The sequence below is a fragment of the Haematobia irritans genome, chromosome 3 (genome assembly GCF_050003625.1).
Source record: "Haematobia irritans isolate KBUSLIRL chromosome 3, ASM5000362v1, whole genome shotgun sequence".
Lineage (NCBI taxonomy): Eukaryota > Metazoa > Arthropoda > Insecta > Diptera > Muscidae > Haematobia > Haematobia irritans.
The window spans coordinates 219,575,214-219,596,053 of record NC_134399.1 but is presented as its reverse complement, the minus strand read 5'-3'; the positions used below and the strand labels follow the sequence as shown (position 1 = coordinate 219,596,053).

Genomic DNA, 20,840 nt, shown 5'->3' with positions numbered 1-20,840 from the left:
ATAAAATTGTTCGAATTTTAATAAATTCTAAAAATTTTCATAAATTTTATGAATTTTCATAAATTCTACGTATTTTTCATATATTCTATGAATATTCTTTAATTCTTGATCTTACATAAGTTCTACGAATTTTCATAAATTCGATGATTCATCATTTAAAGATTTTTTCAAATTCGAAGAAGTTCAGTCATTTTTTATGAAATTCTATACACGCTTAAAATTTTCGTAAATTCTATGAATATCCCAAAATGTACCCATTATGGCATCCCTACATATAGCACGAGCTCTAGCCTTGTTTGTTTTCCAAAGCTCGATACAATTGGAAGACGAACAAGTGCAAAATATTGCTGTGAAAGCGAACGCAGCCAAACAAATAAACCCCACATCCCATCTCCTTTGCATAGCAAACAGCATGGCAACCATTGAACCAATTCATGAAGTACGTACTCACCCTTCCCCCAACCCTGCTAGATCAAGTTCACTTCACTTGTTCACACAGTTTCTTTTTTTTTTGTTAGCTACAATGACGCTTGTCGTTTTCATTGTGCGTGAGTGCGTGGCGCACGACAGTACACTCAGTACACATCCTTTGTGTTTTTGTTATTGTTATCCTTGTTGTGTTTGCCTTACAAGTGAGATGGATAAACATCAATTTTACCCCGAAATTTCGACTTGTCTCGAATAACCAAACAAAGCTAACTCAAAATAACCGTCGTGCGCAGGTGAAGCTGAATTGAATAGCGACGGCTGGAACAAGTGGCCACTATGATGCCATTGCATCGTCCAATGTGTTTTAAGCAAACACTTGAAATTGTTGGCCAAACAAAAGGAAGCAGCTAACAAAGGGGCTTTAAGACTGAGCCCGTGAGTTTGTGAAACTCGTATCTCTACATCTAGAAAGCTTACTTAGTTGGGGCTGGTGCTGGTGCTGTTGGGGAACGTAATGTTGCATTCAGCATGCATGGCAAACGGAGAAATCCATTCATACACACAATAAGGTGTGCACGGACACGCAAACTTGATCCACTAGATTCACCTATCATCCCCCATTGTATACAAGGAAAATTGCTAAACAAATCTTCTAAACTCACCCTGAAATGAAATTTAGTTATTTGAGTGTGTGTGTGTGGTGGACGAAAGGTCTGCGACTGCAAATGGTTGGTTGGGCTATGTGTGTGTTGCGTTGTTCTTGTCTTTATTTGGTATTTGAGCATTCACAACGTTGACATACTCACATTAATTTCGAATTAGTTTTGCATCATGTGGTCCATGATGCAGAAAAATCATGTTGAACTATACGAATATGAGGCTACGACAGACGGATGAGGACAGTGGGAGGATTTTGTGCAAATTTCAGGATTTTTTCGAAATTAACATGAATGTATTTTTCATTTATTCTATGAATTTGCATAAATTAATATTCCGGAATTCTGTTCTTTGAATTTTACCAGTTTTGTGTTTTTTTTTTTTTTGCTATTTCAAAAAAAATTTTTTTTTTAAATATTTTTTTCGCTTCATAAATGCTTTGAGTTTTAGTTAATACATTATTAGTTTTTATCAGTCTTCGTTCGAAATTTTACCACTGTATTTCCACAAACGTTTATGCTCCCACGATCATACAAAGCCCAATTTCCACATAAAACCAATGAACCAAGGACCAACGATAGTGACGATGACGACGAAAGCTATTAAACACGTTGTGGATATTTGTCAGGTTCATAGTCCCACCATAAAATCTAGTGAGTAACCAATTGTCTCAAAGTTCATATCAGCTATACAACGCATGGGTGTTGGATGTTTCCTACGTTTCCACAAGGAAAGAAAGAGAATTTTAAAGGTGAATGCGTATCATACACCCATGTCACTTAGCATTTTATGGGTATCCATTAAATGCCACACACACTCACACTCCTAACGTCAATGGTACTTGAGGTAATGCTGATAGTGAATTGTTCTTATTCGAATGCTTTCTGCAATGTATTCCAAATTCCATAAGTAAACTAATAATGAAGGTGCTATGTAAGCGGAACGCAAAGTATTTGCCATACATCTCAGGTGTAGACTAAAATGTGAGTTGAAATGTCTGGACCAAGAATGGCAAACGCGTATCACTAAATGTCTGAATTCAAATACCACCCGGATGGATGTATGGTCTTAGAGAATTGAAATGGAATGATGGTCTCTGTTTGGAACTTTGGTGGTGAAGTGATTGCAGTTATTTCACCATACTGGTCCTAGTGCTTCCATTGATGATGTTACAGATCAACGGATTTTCCACCTCAATGCATTCTGGGGCCTTTATCACAAATGTTACGTTGTCATATCTCTTCCATATAACTTCTGGTGAAGTTCGCTGTCATTTGCATTCCCAGTGTAATCCTCTTGACTGTTGGCGAGTTGATGGCAAAGTTATCGTCATCTTTGTACGTTAGCTGGTGGTGTTGTAAAAAATTAGGTTAATTCCTTACTTGCAACATTTACGAGTGTTTTTAGTTTTGTTTTGGGGGAAAAAACTGGTTGATATACATCAACCTCGTCTGTCTTTCCATTTGCGTTTTTTTTATCATATACAATGATTTTCTTTCAACATCCATCTTTTACAAGTGAACCAAGACAAGTTTATATTTCGCAAATACATGTTCGTTTCTTTTATGACATAAACCAAGTTAAAAAAAATTGCTTTACAAAAAAAAAGTTATGAAAAATCTTGGCAAGAATGAGATGTGAAATATATGCTAAACTTGAATGAATCGTTTGTCATTTATGTGGCATATGCAATGTCTTCGTGAAACTTAAGAAAATTTTAATGTATTTAATATAGAAGGAATTACAGTGAAACTATTTAAACTGGCGCCCAACGCAATTGAAAATTTTTGTCAAAATATTAATTCTATAGAAAATTTTTGTCAAAATATTAATTCTATAGAAAATTTTGTCAAAATTTTATTTCTATAGAAAATTTTTTTCAAAATTTTATTTCTATAGAAAATTTTGTCAATAATTTATTTCTATAAAAAAAATTTGTCAACATTTTAATTCTATAGAAAATTTTCTTAAAATTTTATTTGTATAGAAACTTTTGTCAAAATTTTATTTCTATAGAAAATTTTGTCAAAATTTTATTTCTATAAAAAATTTTGTCAACATTTTATTTCTATAGAAAATTTTGTCAAAATTTTATTTCTATAGAAAATTTTGTCAAAATCTTATTTCTATAGAAAATTTTGTCAAAATCTTATTTCTATAGAAAATTTTGTCAAAAGTTGTTTTTTGTCAACATTTTATTTCTATAGAAAATTTTCTTAAAATCTTATTTGTATAGAAACTTTTGTCAAAATTTTATTTCTATAGAAAATTTTGTCAAAATCTTATTTCTATAGAAAATTTTGTCGCAAATACACGTGCGCTTCTGCTATGACATAAACCAAGTTTACAAAAAATTGCTTTACAAAAAAAAGTTATGAAAAATCTTTGTAAGAATGAGATGTGAAATATATGCTAAACTTGAATGAATCGTTTGTCATTTAAGTGGCATATGCAATGTCTTCGTGAAACTTAAGACAATTTTAATGTGTTTAATATAGATGCAAGTACAGTAAAACTGTTTAAACTGGCGCCCAACGCAATTGAAAAATTTTGTCAAAATTTATTTCTATAGAAAATTTTCACAAAATTTTATTTCTATAGAAAATTTTGTCAAAATTTTATTTCTATAGAAAATGTTGTCAAAATCTTATTTCTATAGAAAATTTTGTCAAAGTTTTGTTTCTATAGACAATTTTGTCAAAATTTTGTTTCTATAGAAAATTTTGTCAAAATTTTATTGCTATAGAAAATTGTGTCAGAATTTTATTTCTATAGAAAATTTTCACAAAATTTTATTTCTATAGAAAATTTTGTCAAAATTTTATTTCTATAGAAAATATTGTCAAAATTTTATTTCTATATAAAATTTTGTCAAAATGGTATTTCTATAGAAAATTTTGTCAAAATCTTATTTCTATAGAAAATTTTGTCAAAATTTTGTTTCTATAGAAAATTTTGTTTCTATAGAAAATTTTTTCAACATTTTATTGCTATAGAAAATTGTGTCAGAATTTTATTTCTATAGAAAATTTTGACAAAAATTTATTTCTATAGAAAATTTTATCAAAATTTTATTTCTATAGAAAATTTTATCAAAATTTTATTTCTATAAACTAATTTGGTCAAAACTTTATTCCTATACACAGAAAAACATATCACCAAAATATTTCCAATTAAAAAGTTAATTGAAGTTGAAAATTTTTCAATTAATAAATTAATTGGTACAATTAACTTTTTAATCATTATAGAAAATTAAGTTAATTAAGTCAATGATTGAACATTTTAAAATTTTTAATTAAAAAATTAATTGATACAATTAACTTTTTAATCAAGATCGGAAGACTAATTCAGTTAAAAAAAGTGCTGATTTTTTTTTAATTTTTAATGAAAAATGTATTTCAAGCAATCATTTGTTAATCCAAATAAAAACTTTAAGCCAATTCAGAAAGTAATTAAAAATAGTTACCTTTTTTAATTAATAAATTGTTTGAGTTTTGCAATCAACATCAATTAAATTTTTAATTGAATCAATTAAAAAATTAATTGAAATTTGCTGAAAAAAATCAATTAATTTTTTAATCAAGAATTTTTTCTATGCCCAATTACAACTGTGATTGATACTATCATTTTCCTGATTGAAGACATTTCAATTAAAAAATTAATTGGATCAATTAATTTGGTGATTCAATCAGAAAAAATTGTTTTTGTGTGTAGAAAATTTTGTCAATAATTTATTTCTATAAAAAATGTTGTCAAAATTTTAATTCTATAGAAAATTTTGTTAAAATTTGTTTTCTATAGAAAATTTTGTCAACATTTTGTTTCTATAGAAAATTTTCTTAAATCTTTATTTGTATAGAAACTTTTGTCAAAATTTTATTTCTATAGAAAATTTTGTCAAAATTTTATTTCTATAGAAAATGTTGACAAAATTTTATTTCTATAGAAAATTTTCGTAAAATTTTATTTGTATAGAAAGTTTTGTCAGAATTTTATTTCTATAGAAAATTTTCTCAAAATTTTATTTCTATAGAAAATTTTGTCAAAATTTTATTCTACAGAAAATTTTTTCAAAATTTATTTCTATAGAAAATTTAGTCAAAATCTTATTTCTATAGAAAAGTGTTGTCAAAATTTTATTTCTTTAGAAAATTTTTAAAAATTTTACTTCTATAGAAAAGTTTGTCAACATTTTATTTCTTTAGAAAATTTTGTCAAAATTTTATTCTACAGAAAATTTTTTCAAAATTTATTTGTATAGAACATTTATTCAAAATCTTATTTCTATAGAAAAGTGTTGTCAAAATTTTATTTCTATAAAAAATTTTTAAAAATTTTATTATTATAGAAAAGTTTGTCAACATTCCATTTCTATAGAAAATTTTGTCAAAATTTCTATAATAAATTTTGTCAAAATTTTATTTCTATAATAAATTTTGTCAAAATTTTATTTCTATAGAAAAGTTTGTCAAAATTTTATTTCTTTAGAAAAATTTGTCAAAATTGTATTTCTATAGAAAATTTGTTAAAATTGTATTTCCAGAAAAAAATTTGTCAACATTTTAGTTCTATAGAAAATTTTGTCAAAATTTCTATAATAAATTTTGTCAAAATTTTATTTCTATAAAAAATTGTTGTCAAAATTTTATTTCTATAAAAAAAATTTTCAAAATTTTATTTCTATAGATAATTTTCTCAAAATTTTATTTCTATAGGAAATTTTCTCAAAATTTTATTTCTATAGAAAATTTTCTCAAAATTGTATTTCTATAGAAAATTTTGTCAAAATTTTATTTCTATAGAAAATTTTGTCAAAATTTTATTTCTATAGAAAATTTTGTCAAAATTTTATTTCTAAGAAAATTTTTCAAAATTTTATTTTTATAGAAAATTATTAATTCTTTTCTTTGTCTACGTATGGTCGCCGTCTTGCCAAAATTGAAAGCAGTCATATCTTCCTAATTACACGAATTTGAATTTTGGTTTAAAGTGGTGCCCAACGAAAGCGAGTGTCGACGGTATGGCAAGACACATTATACCCCTCTTTCGGCTAACTCAAACATGTTGCCTTATGATTTAGTTGGCGGCCAATATGAATAAAGAAGCAAAAAATCTGTCCATTAATTTTTTGGCGCCCAACGTAATGCGAAATCAACCAACTAACAAACAAACATAACTTAATTGTTATTGCTTTCATTCTTCACGATTGTTTATGTTATTTCCAATCAAGGTTACTATGATTTAAAGTTTTCCATAGAACCACAGATGTTGTAGTAGCTCATGTAACCACATATGACAAACAAAAATTTCAAAACTAAATCGTTACCATTCTCCATATAATCCCTTTCAACTTAAACCTTATTACCCCAATACAAATGCAAACACCTGTGACATAAAATCTGGCCTAGTTGAATGTACAAAAAGATACTTGGAAGGAAAAATAAACATTTAATTGTAAGAATACATCTATCATCACAAGGACTTTAATGAAATCTCAACTCTCTAGACAGTTTGCAAAACACAGAAAAATACTCCTGGGACTTTTTGTAAGGAACACAAACTGAAAAGCAACATTTAACCTTTGCATTGTGCGCCCTACACGGCGAGCGCTCAACGAGTATAACTTTAAGGATGCCTTATAAAATAAAAACTTTTCCTCAATTCAATCCCTTGCATTTTTATATCGTTTTTGGAACATTTGGCAAATCACACTTGTTTACATCTCTTGACACTCGAGTCTCAAAAGTTCCATTTCTCCAGAGACTACGAACACAATAAATTACACTTTATGATACATAATCTAATCCACAACAGATGAGACTCATTGGTAAGTGTAACAGGGTTGGTGCGATATATCCTTGTATTACCCCCAGTAAAAAAAAAAAAACAGCGCACCAGTTAAAAACAAAAAAAAACCCTCAATGTACTCTTTAGCAAACCGAGGATTCACGACCAAGTGGATTCACAGACATACGTTATCAATTATTTATGAGTTAGTATGGTGTAAATTTCTGAGTATGTGTGTGTGTTGAACTCGTTTGAAAAAAATGTATGACCAACATTTCGTTTAGTAGCGTCATGATGGATGACAAAATTGTGTGATCCATGACAAAAGGGAGAGAAAAAGAAATTTGTTATCGAAAAAGGACCTTCATTGTAACTGCATTTCCTTTATTTCTCCTGTGTGCAGTAGCACAATATTTTTTCGCAAACTTTAAAATAAACTGACATTTCATCATCATAATTTCTTGTTAGTGATTTAAAATTTCCCCAAAATCAGTATAACGATAACCTTCTTCTTCTTCTAACCCCTCCGATTAGGAATCCTTATTTTTATCTAAGATCCCTAGGGATTGAGTTTTTTTTCTAACATTATTCATGAAAAGTAAGGTCGTCGCTTGTCTTTAAATATTTTTCTTATTAATGTAATTTAAAAGTACTTTTTTGCCAACGACTGCGTTACAAATTCCAACGTGTGTCATCGCTTGTTTTGCATATTGGCCAAATATAAGGCTGGCACAAATTGATAACGTGTGTCTGTTAGCCTTGTGCCATAAAAGTCCAACGTCCCCCTCATTCTACAGTTTCTACAAATCCCTGCCATGAATCAAATTATATAACGATTACAAGCAAATGAATGAATGAATGAGTGACTAGCTGGCTGCCTCAATAAAATGGAATGTCTGGGAAAAAGGAGACACGTGTCATGGCAAATGCCATGCCTTACGAATGCATGAGATTGTCGTAGTTATCTGTGTTTGAAGTTTTCCTTTTTGTTTTGTCTGGGCCAACAAACAAAATCACTATAAAACCATTTAAATCTAAGCGTTGAGCCGAGCGCTATTGAAACAAAGAAACAGTGGTTAAAAGTGGCGCCCAACGTGGGAAATTTTATAAAACGACAAAATCATATTTTTAAAATAATAATTAACCATGTTTTAAAAATTAAATTGGCGCCCAACATGAAGAAGTATAAAAAGCAAGGTTTGTTTTTATATCACATAAGCAGAAAATGGCGCCCAATGATTCGTAAAAATGGAAAATATTTTTTGAGTAGGCTGAAAGCTTGTTTGAATGGAGAAATTCGGATGAGACAAAGCTAAAGCGATAAAGAGACCTATAAAACCATTTAAAGGATAATGCTGAGAATAGCAGAACAAGGAAAAGTGGTTAAAAGTGGCGCCCAACGTGGGAAATTTTATAAATTGACAAAATCATATTTTTATAATAATAATTAGCCATGTTTTAAAAGTAGAATTGACGCCTAACATACAGAAGTATAAATACCAATCTTGTTATATCACAAGAGGAAAATGGCGCCCAATGATTCGTAAAAATGGAAAATATTTTTTGAGTAGGCTGAAGCTTGTTTGAGAGGAGGAATTCGTATGAAACAAAGCTAAAGCGATAAAGAGGCCTATAAAACCATTTAAAGCTTAACGCTGAGTATAGCGATGTTGAAGCAAGAAAACAGTGGTTAAAAGTGGCGCCCAACGTGGTAGATTTTATAAATCGAAAAACCAATTTTTTAATAATAATTACTAAAACCATGTTTTAAAAATGAAATTGGCGCCCAACATAAAGAAGTATAAATGCCAAGTTGTGTTTTTATATCACATAAGCGGAAAATGGCGCCCAATGATTCGTAAAAATGGAAAATATTTTTTGAGTAGGCTGAAAGCTTGTTTGAATGGAGAAATTCGGGTGAGACAAAGCTAAAGCGATAAAGAGACCTATAAAACCATTTAAAGGATAATGCTGAGAATAGCAAAACAAGGAAAAAGTGGTTAAAAGTGGCGTCCAACGTGGGAAATTTTATAAATCGACAATTTCATAATTTTGACTTAATAATCGACCTGTTCTAAGAACGAAATTGCCAGCCAACATGGAGAAGTATAAATACCAAAGCGTGCTTTTATTTCACATAAAAGGCAAATGGCGCCCAACGATTCAAAGAAATGAAAAACATTTTTTGAGTAGGCCGAAATGTTTTTGAGTGGAGAAATTCGGATGAGACAAAGCTAAAGCGATAAAGAGACCTATAAAACCATTAAAAGTTTAACGATGAGTATAGCGAGAGAGTGGTTAAAAGTGGCGCCCAACGCTGAAAGTTTTACAAATTGTCTAAAAAATAATTTGACTTAATAATCGACCTGTTCTAAGAATGAAATTGACAGTATAAATGTCAAAATGACAGTATAAAGAAGTATAAATACGAAAGCGTGCTTTTATATCACATAAGAGGAAAATGGCGCCCAACTAATCAAAGAAATGAAAAACATTTTTTGAGTAGGCCGAAATGTTTTCGAATGGAGAAATTCGGATGAGGCAAAGATAAAAGCGATAAATGCGCCCAACATGGACAATTTTATACATCGACTAAATAATATTTTTGACCTAATAATCGACCTGTTCTAAGAATGAAATTGGATGTCATTTTCCTCATATAAGAGGAAACGAAATCCAGATGAGCGAAAGCAACGGCAATAAAGAGAGCTAATTAATTTCAGAAAACGTTCAACAAACGTAGGAAATTTTCGAAATACCAACGTCAAGAAGTATACCATGGCGTACTTTAATACCAAATACGATAAAAATTGCTCCCAACAATTAGAAAATAAGCAAAATAGTTTTTGAGTAGGTTCAATAAAGAAAGCTAATTAATTTGAGAACATATGGAATTTTACATAACGACCAACTTATGGAATTTTTCACAAAATGGCACAAGAAATTCCTTTAAAATTGGGGCATTTGAAAGAAATATCACAAACCAATCATGTTTAGAATAAAATTGAAAGTGAACTGGTGACAGTTTACTGAGTGGTTGGGCTATTAAAAAACAAGTTCTTTATGTCCCATCTTTATTTATGTATTTTATTTATTTTTATATATTTATTAATAGGAAATTATCATGCATGACTTTTTGGCACCCCTCTTAACGAAGCATAAATTTTTCATGATTCATATCTTATATTAACTGCCATACAATCTAATATCCAAAATAAGAGACCACACGGATCTTTTACTAATGTAAAACTGGATACTTACACAAAAAGTGAAGTGTTTGGCTAGGTTAGGTTCGGTTAGGTGGCAGCCCGATGTATCAGGCTCACTTATACTATTCAGTCCATTGTCATATCACATTGGTGAACTTCTCTCTTATCATTGAGTGCTGCCCGATTCCATGTCAAGGGACCTCATTTTTATAGCCGAGTCCGAAGTGTTTGGCTAAATTGGCTGTCTCTACCTGTTGACTTTAAGAAACAACTTTATTTATGTTACTACAAAAAAAACTGGCGCCCAACGCTGCGTGATAGGAATAAATATAAATTATTACTCATTTCTAAAATTAGAAACCAAACGAAAAGCTTAAAGTGATCGAATAATAAATAAACTAAATCGTTGCATTGATTGAAAGATTTGTTAATACACAAAAACTGGCGCCCAACCCTGTAGAATGGTAATAAATATAAATTATTACTCATTTCTAAAACGAAAATCTTAAAACTAGAGTTGAAAAACTGAAAATTATCAAAAAAACAACTAAACTCTGGAGCTTTGAAATCGTTGTTACTAAAAAATAAGTGGCGCCCAATGTAAATATACAGCCCTATAAAAATTTCCCATAATTGACATTTCATTTATTCAATTTGTTTTGCATTCACTGTATATCCCAACAATGTCCTTGCCACATTGACACGTGTTGGTATTAAAGATAAATAGACGAAATCTTAACTGGCTTGCAGTTTAAGCACTTACTGGGCAAAAGGCAACAACATTCAGTCACCAAAAACCGAAAACGATTGGGCTACCCACTATCCATAAATTTGATTTACATTAGATAAAAAGGCCGCACACAAGCCATTCACAGAAATTCTACACTACACTGCATCATAATCCAAATGAATGACAGACAGGCGTTCCAGATTAGCTTAACATAACATTAGGCCATAAAGAATAGTGTACTCGCGTAGCACACGTTTACCAGTAAACAACAAAAGCACTTTCAAATGAATGGTTAAGAGAATATAGATAACTTGAAACCATCCATGGCAATATCTGTGAGTTTATGTGGCCAAAAATGTGAATGAAAGACGGCGGCGGGTGTTGTTGGTTGCTTGGGTGTCTATGGAACATAAGCTTGTTAAACAATTATGGAACAGCTTCATTTCAACAATATTTTATTTCCCATGAATATTACGGCTAGTCATGGTAGCCAATGATAGTTGAGTTGATCCTTTTCTAAAAAATCCTAAAAAAAAACGAATTTTAGTCCATTACGGAAGATATTTATTTCAGTGTTGTTGTTGTTTTCTCATATTTCCAGGTTCCATAATGGGTTCAGCAAGTGAAGATGAAGACGATGATGATGATCCGCCACATTTACGCGGACCCCCTCTGGGTCTGGGTATGCTGGGACCTAATGGTCCAGACTCAGCAGGTGGACCATTGGGAGCATCAGATATTTCAGTACAAAGCATGAGCACCGACAGCAAAAATACCCATGACGATTCGGATCAGGTAAGTCAGGCGCAAATGAAACAAAAACAAAAAAAAACACAAAATCCCATAAAAAGGCTCTAGATGAAGCAGATACTACAACCACTACTTGTGGTTTCTCAAATGCATTTCTCCCCAATGATATTGGGTGTGCAAAGTCAAAGCGAAATTGATCATCTACGTATCTACCCTCTTACCTCTCCTCACCAAAATGATTAATGATATTTGCCAAACAATTACCAAACAAATTTGATTTTTATTTATCATCACTTTTGACCAAAATCGACAATAACAAAAAAACAGACAAGCACTTTCAATATTGTCTGCCATTGATTCCAACTTATTTCTATTTCTCTCAAATAATCTCACATATGTTCATTTTAACACTTTTTTTGGTCTCTGTTCTGTCTGTCTATCTGTTTGTCTGTACAGGGTTCCTTAGATGGTGATCCTGATGCGAGAGGTGATTCTCAAGCGGAAAACAAAAGTCCTGACGATGCCAACGGTTCAAAACGAAGGGGTCCGCGCACAACGATCAAAGCGAAACAATTGGAGGTACTGAAAACAGCATTTAACCAAACACCGAAACCGACACGCCACATCAGAGAGCAGTTGGCCAAAGAGACCGGCCTGCCGATGCGGGTGATACAGGTGAGTGTTGTCTATGTCTAGCATTTTGATTAATCATTAATAAATCTATGATAAATTGATAAATTTTGATGATGTGAACATAGGCATGGGCACAAGAATACCAAAAAGAAACATTTTGTGAGATATGCTAAAATTGGCGCCCAACGTTTGGCTTTAAAATAAAAAAAAAATAAAATTATTTTCTAACTTAAACCAAATAGTAGAAAGAATAATTGTGGAATATAAAAAAATATTTTGTCATTATATCCATAAATGTGTAAAGGTAAAAAATTAAAAAAAATGTGATATTCTCAAACTGGCGCCCAAGTCATCAACAAAGTGTTAAAAGAGATAAAGATTTTTTGTGCGGGAAACTTCAAACTAAAAAACTCTTTTGAAAAATATATTATATGCTCGTCGAATCCTAGGGAGATTTATATGAAATTTTATAAATTTTAAAAATAAAAAAATGCCTACAGAACAAAACCAACAATAACAAAACAAAACGAATAAAATATTTTTTTCTAAATGAATTTTGGAAGATACACTTTGTGTAGGAAACTTCAAACTAAAAAAAAATAAAAATTCGTCGAAACCTGGAGAGATTCATGAGTAATTTCTATGTTCATTTATAAACGTTAAAAAATAAAAAAAATAATAAAATTATTATATTTTCATACTAGCATCAACAATGATTAAAAAGTTGGTTGGTAATGATTGTGGGAAACTTCAGCACTGTATAATAAAAAAAAATTAAAAAAAAATATATGATATGCTCATTGAATCCTGGCAATAATTACCAACACACAAAATAATATTATAATTTTTTAACTTACAATAAATTGTTGTTAAAGAAAATTTTTAAGTTTAACAAAATTATTAAGTTCAAGAAAATTTTTGTTGGTATAACAAAATTAGTTGCTAATGTGACAAAATATTACAAAAATCGTAATTGTGTTTAGAAATTACGTTGTTAGCTCAAATTTAAACATAATTGTAATTGTATTGACTAAATTCATTGATTTTTTTTTTGTGTAGCAAAAAAAAAATTGGAAGTTGTTGCACAAACATTTAAACATAATTGTAATTGTATTGACAAAATTCATTGATTTTTTTTTTGTGTAGCAAAAAAAAATTGGACGTTGTTGCACAAACATTTCTTTTAAAGCGTATCTTGGTATCCCCATCGATTTTTTCCACTTCCGATGCAGTCATTTGGACAAATCTTAGAAGGTACGGAATTAGTCCATTTAAGTGAAAATTTAAGTTTTCGACAATTGAGTTTCGCAAAAAAAAAGGAAATCTATAAAAAAAAAACTAAAAGAAAAAATCATCTTCCCTGGGATTAGAACCTCTGCTGTTCGGCTTTTTCACTTCCATAGAAGTTCTCTTGGGAAGGTTTCGCAAATTACGATTTTTTTGATTTTTAATATATTTACACAAAAAAATATTTATTCACAAATATGTGCTGAAAATAACAAAATACTAACTAGCGCCCAACCCACCATGACAGTTTACAGAAAGGATAATTTTTTTGTGGGAAATATCAGAAATTCATAATAAAACCACAAAAAATCTATTTCTCTTGAAAACTACATCATAGGCTCGTTGAATCTTGGGAAAAATTATGGGTGTGAAAGTAGCGCCCAACGTCCGGCTACCAGCAAATTTATTTTTATATCCTACAACTCTACGTGCTCAGGATACAGTAACTGTGAGCGGCTCTAGAAAAGCAAACCCCCATGGAATATAGATTCTAAAGGAATATGTGAACAAAGACCCCTAAATTGGCTACTTATTCCTCAAAGAAATAAGTCCCTATTTCAGGATATGAAATAGAGCGTCAACGTATAAAAAAAAATATAAATGATATATAAAAAAATATAAAAAAGATATAAATGAAATAACTCCCCAAAATTTCTAACAGGAAAACGATAAATCAGTGTTCCATAATAAGATTTTATATAAATATAGCATAAATAAGTAACTTCTTAAGGACATAACATTTCAAGCTATTTTTGTAGAATTTAACGACTTAAATTTTCCTAGGGACTTTGTCCTTCCAACAAGCCCATCGACAATAATTTTTTCATATAATACTTTCTTGTATGTCCCAGCTATATAGGCACACTAGTTAGTATTACGGATGTATATGCTTCATATGTCTTAATTAAAAATTTTATTTTTAATAAATATTGTACAATATGTTCGTCGAAATTAATAGAGATAGGATTTCATGGTCAACAAATAAGCACCTCCAAGCAAGCCAGATTCCTACTGTCCCATACTACTATTACAAAATTAAAAAAATAAAATTTTGGTCTCAGTTTTATTATCACTGTTTTATTATCACTGTAACTGTGAGCGGCTCTAGCAAAGCAAACCCCATAGAATATAGATTCTATGAAATATATTGAACAAAGACCCCTAAATTGGGGTCTTATTCCTCAAAGAAAAAAGTCCCTATTTCAGGATATGAAATAGAGCGTCAAAATATACAAAAAAAAATATAAATGAAATATAAAAAATATAAAAAAAGATATACATTAAATAACTCCCCAAAATTTCTAACAGGAAAATGATAAATCAGTGTTCCATAATAAGATTTTAGTTACAGCTTAAATCGTTTTCTATTTAATTTGGGCGATTAAATGATAAGTAACATCTGAAGGTTGGGGCTGAAGGAAAACGCAGGCAAATAAAGGAAAAATCTTCCCTTAAAACTTTAAATACACCATATGCCTTCTTTTCCTTCATTATGGATGTCTTTTACCTAAACTATTTCTTTACACAAATAGCATCGTGAAGTATTTTGATTCAGGCTGGCGGTATGAAAATGGGCCCTAGAAAAATAAGCCCCAAAATCAAAATGAAACAGAACCGCAAATGTGAGCTTAATAATGAATATGAGCCCCAACAAAATGTATCTAAAGCATAATAATCGATTCCAAAACAAAATTAAGACTCATTTCCCCTTTTGATTTAAAAAACGGTATAAAAATGAACCCTAACTGATGGAAAAAGTATCAAGTTTTATGAAAAAATACTGAGTACGAATCTCTGTCCATAGGAGAAAGTATTAAACCCACTTAAAACACACAAAATCGATACTGCACATTGGGTGCTAATTAACATATAGTATAGAACTTTAATAGTAGTATTCTATAAAAAATAAAAAATAAATTCGCACACGTTGGGTGCCAGATTAAGATTTTTTAAATCAAAATCTATTCTCCGCGTTAGGCGTTAATTATTTTCATTCTAGTTTCTATGTATTTATTAAAATAGAAAATAATACAAATGATTTTGTTTTCTCACCGCCTTGAAGAGATTGTAAATTCGCACACGTTGGGCGCCAGATTAATAGAAAAATATTTAAACGTTTATATATAGATAACATTAAAAATCGTTTTTTGCTAAATATCTCAACAATATTTTCATGGAAACATATAAAGTCTTTCTTTTTGCAGTTTCACAATAAGACTAACTAACTTTATCCATAGTTAAAAATACCAAATTCAATGATCATAAAACAAATTCATCTATTGACTACCAATCATTTATCTAATTGGTATGACTATAAACTAAACTCCAACGTAATCATTTTCCGGTTGAAGATCGCAACATTTCCATTAACGATAATCATTTGATGATCACCTGCCATCCACTATGGCCAAATGGTCAATGGACTAAGCATGATTATTCATATACCTTCAGACAAATGCTCATTCAAAAAAAAGTGATTTGTGGAAACCAGTTCAGTTTCAAATCACTGCATCATCATAATCATCGCTCAAACAATGTTGTGCCACCAATATATATTTCTCCCCAGAAAAAAATAGTTAAGCTGATGAAATCTCAGATGAATTAAAGTCAAATCCATCGACCATGTATAAGTTATGACTTCATATTAACAAGAAGTAAAATAAAGTTTTCTGGCTGTATTGAATATTTCACTGTTTGTAAAGCAGTGATCATATGCTTCATAATTGGATTATTAGCTTCATATGCTTGTTGTTGTTAAAGAAAACAACTTTTCTTTACCTCAATTAGGGTAGCGGATGATTTTTGCTTAATACTTATATAGGGAAAATTATGTGAAACCATAATATAATATATGGAGTTGCTACTATCCAATATTTCGTGATTTTATTGGAGAATCCAAAGATATTTTATAGAAAAAAGAAAATTGTTAATACCAGTCTAGTACACTGTAGTCCAAAAATGTGTAATATTTCTTCGCAAATGATCATTTTAAATTTATTATAAGTAGCAAGATTCCTACTGTCCCATACTACCATGAAAGGAAATTCCGGAAAAGGAATGCCTTACAAAAAAACTATGGTTACAGTTTTATTATCACAAAACTAGATATTAAAGATCTTCAAAATATTTAAGTGTCACTTATAAAATGTTACTTTTATTATTAAGAATATATATTTTTTGCAATTAAATTAATTGTTTTATATAAATATATCATAAATAAGTAATTTCTTAAGGACATAAAATTTCAAGCGATTTTTTTTAGAATTTAAAGACTAGGGACTTTGTCCTTCCAACAAGCCCATCGACAATAATTTGTTCATATAATACTTTCTAGTATGTGCCAGCTATATAGGCATACTAGTTAGTATTACGGATGTATATGCTTCATATGTCTTAAATAAAAATTTTATTTTTAATAAATATTGTACTATTCGTTGAAATTAATAGAGATAGGAAATAAGGACTTCCAAGCAAGCCAGATTCCTACTGTCCTATACTACTATTACAAAATTAAAAAAAAAATAAAATTTTGGTCTCAGTTTTATTATCACCAAATTAGTGATTAACATTTTTCAAAAATCATAAAAAATTTCATCTGCGAATGTTGTATAATTTAGGTTTAATTTTTTTATTAAATAAATTGCAAACTTTTGAAAAATATTTAGATCGTACAAAAATAATTCACAACGAATTATCAAATATAAATAACATTTCAATCTTTTAATTTATGAATTTAAATTATGAGGTCTATTAATAAAGGAGTATAAAGTCCACCTCCAAACAAGCAAGATTCCTACTGTCCCATACTACTATTAGACAAACTAAAAAATAATGTAGTACTTTAATAAATAATAAGGTTTCAGTTTTATTATCACCAGATTAGTGATTACAAATTTTCAAATATCATAAAAAAATTCCACCTGTGAGTTTTGCATAATTTAGTTTTATTTTTTATTTATTGCTTTAATCTTTTAGTCTATGAACTTAAATTATCCAGAATTTTTAAAGTCTCATTTAAAAACATTTAAGGATTTAAACAAGTGTATAGTGTCTATGTCCTGCTGACAATCACATCAACACTATACATAATAAGATGCTTTCATTATATATCATCTTGTCTGTTCACATCGTATATATACACGTACAAATTCCTAGGAAATTATAGTTCCATATTCTCTGGGTGTCAAAATTAGCCGACGGCTTTTATTTGTCTTTTGAACCACGTTAATGATGTTTGCAGCAACAAAGCCCAACCAACCCAGTCACTTTGGCCAGCCAACCCAGCATTCACTTACTATCCTACGATTTAACGTTGAACGTACGCTCATTTTCAAAAGTCTCATGGCATGCCATTATATTGAAGGTGTCAGCGTTTTGTAGTTTTCGCTACGAGCGTGTCGATAACATTGATTGTTTCGCTGTCTGTCTGTTTTCGCAGGCTATTTATCAATGAAATGTGAATGCCTGCGAATGAATGAGTGAGTGATGCATCGATGTATGAACCCTAAAGGCTTTTAAACAGGAGCAATTATCAAGAAGTTGATCGTTTTGTGAGGTTTTAATGCAGGTTTTAAATGGAGTTTTTTAATTTTTAAAGATTTAAAGGAATGCAATATGCATTTGAAATAGTGCGTATATTTTTAAATAAAACAAACTATTGGCCAATTTCTCTAAATGTGTTTTTAATATCAAACAATTTTTAACATTGAAATTAAATAGAATTTAAAAATAGATATTAACTAGAATTTATAAGTTGCAAGATTCCTACTGTCCCTTACTACTATGAAAAAAAATCAAATATTAATTTTTCAAAAAAGGAATGCCTTACAAAAAAATATTCTGTAAAAGCAAAGGAAAAACAAATTACCCAATATATTGATTATTAAAACTACTCCAATTTATTTAAGAAATATTCTTTGCAAAACATGATGACCCTCCAATTGTGGATTTCGTGGCAATATTCCTACTGCCCAATATTACTAATAGTACCTAATTATAGTCATTGCGATTCTTATAAAGTACTTTGTAAATGTATAATATCTTCGTCGTAAATGATCATTATAAACATGGTCCTATATTAGTAGTATAGGTTGCAAGATTCCTACTGACCCGTACTACTATGAAAAAAAAATCAAATATTATTTTTCGAATAATAATATATAACAATAAAGAAATTCGCAAAATTTTTGTTAAATAAGGGAGAATGCCACTCATAATGAAAATTTTGAAGTTTACGAAGATGATGATATATCAGTTGGTCTAATACGTGGTTTACTAGGAAATTTCTGTGTGGAAAATGCACCTTGCTCTGGTCGACCACTCATTGAAAATTAGAAATTATAGAAAAGATTGACCACAACCGTCAAGGACTTAAATATTCATCATCAAACTATTTGGAACCACTTACAAAGGCTGGCTAGAAAAGGACAGTTCGACACATGAATGCCTATAGTTGGCGCTGAGGCCATTACTTTTTATTAAAATATTAATTTAAAAAAAAAAATCTAAAAAAAAATAATAAAATTTTAATTAATTATTTTTTAATATCTATGATTCCTTATGTTGCAAGATTCCTACAGTTCCCTACTACTATGAAAAATATACTTACTAAAAAAATCGGAAAAGAATATTCGAATATCATGGTTAGAAACATTACATCTCTAGCAGTTTCCACAACTCTCCAAACGGATAAACGCAAAATGTAAGGCATGTTGCGGCTTAGCCACAACTCAAACCGATAGCAGATAACTTTGAAACTTGGGTTGATGTTGTTGCTCCCGTTTATGTTTGCCACAACACAGTCAGAAACAGCAAATCAAGCAAGTAACCGAACAGCAACAACAACAACCAGCAGCTAACCAACCGACTATCATCATATCCACACATCAACAGTAAGCTCGTCCAACCAATATTGAAGCCACATTTAAACTCCAGGCAATCCGCTTAAATTTTTCGTTTTTTTGCGATATAATTTTGTTGTTGTTGTTAAAGCTGCTGTCGGAGAATATTCAATGGCATGGCTTGGCAATTTTGTGGTTAGACATAACTATTTTGTTGTATATTGGAGGGGGAGCAATATTCACCGAAGGGAGAGGCAAATGGACAAATGCCATGGATGGATGAATGCGTTTTGCGACTGTCTGATACTGATGGTTAATGGTTTTTGGTTAGAGTTTTCGATAGAAACATTTCATGTATGCACCATAGGATGGCAGATATTTTATAGAGCATATAGTACTTGAGGGGAAATGATTACTGGAAGAAAGGCATAGTCCTAGAAATTAAGGAATACATGACTATATTTCCTTGAATATAGTAAAACAATGATTCGACTATAATAAAGTGTCAAATATTTTTTTGCATGTATAATATATTTTTCGTAGATGACTGTTGTAAACAGGGTCCTATATTTGTATTATAAATTGCAAGATTCCTACTGTTCCATACTACTAGGAAAAAAATCAAATATTACTTTTCCAAAAAAAAAAAATATGTTCACAAAAAAAAAACAAATAAATACCCGATATTAAAAATAATATTGATTGTTAAAAATTTATCAAAAAACGTGATGACCCTCTAAATATTTATTTTGTTACAATATCCTGCTGCCCCATATTCCTGAAAGTATTAATGAAATATAACCTAATTAAAGTCATTGCGAATCTCTGAAAAGTTCCAAACCTTTTTTTTTTAATGTATAAAATCTTCGTAAATCATCGTTGTAACTAGGGTCCTACATTTGTATTATAAGTTGCAAGATTCCTACTGTCCCATTCTACTACGAAGAAAATCAAATATTTTTCCTTGAATAATATGTTTACCCAACAAAAGAATTAAATTCGGAAAAATTTAAAAAGAGTTACAGCTGTTTAAAAATAAGTGACAATAATACAGAAATTCAAATTCGATGCATTTGTTAACTTTTTAAGGCAATTTTCCTACTGTCCAATATAACAGATGTAGGAACTGTCGTTAATGAAATATTAAACATTTTAAACATTCTTTGAATATCTTTTTCGTAAATAATCGTTGTAAACGTGGTTCTATATTTGTATTATAAATTGCGGGATTCCTACTGTCCCATACCACCATCAAATATTGTTTTTCCAAAAAAAAACATATGACTTACAAAAGAAATGTAATTAACAAAAAATATTATTATTATTAAAATATTATTGATTTTTTTTAATATTGATTCTTAAAAATTTGCAAAAATAATGTGGATTTTGTGGCAATATTGCTACTGCCCAATATTACAAAAAATATAAAAATAAAATATAAACTACTTATATCAATTGCGACTCCTTATAATGTTTTAAACATTTTTTTATATTATCTTCTTCGTAAATAATCGTTGT

At 29.8% G+C, this 20,840-nt stretch overlaps 1 protein-coding gene across 2 annotated transcripts in view; it reads left to right on the top strand.

Moving 5' to 3' along the window:
- Lim1 (LIM homeobox 1) overlaps positions 1 to 20,840 on the top strand; it is a 210,731-nt gene that overhangs the window by 148,162 nt on the left and 41,729 nt on the right. For both annotated transcript variants that reach the window (XM_075302961.1, XM_075302963.1), the window contains exons 4-5: positions 11,414 to 11,607; positions 12,019 to 12,237. In XM_075302961.1, coding sequence (XP_075159076.1) covers positions 11,414 to 11,607; positions 12,019 to 12,237 — 413 coding nt within the window. The remainder of the gene's footprint in view (positions 1 to 11,413; positions 11,608 to 12,018; positions 12,238 to 20,840) is intronic.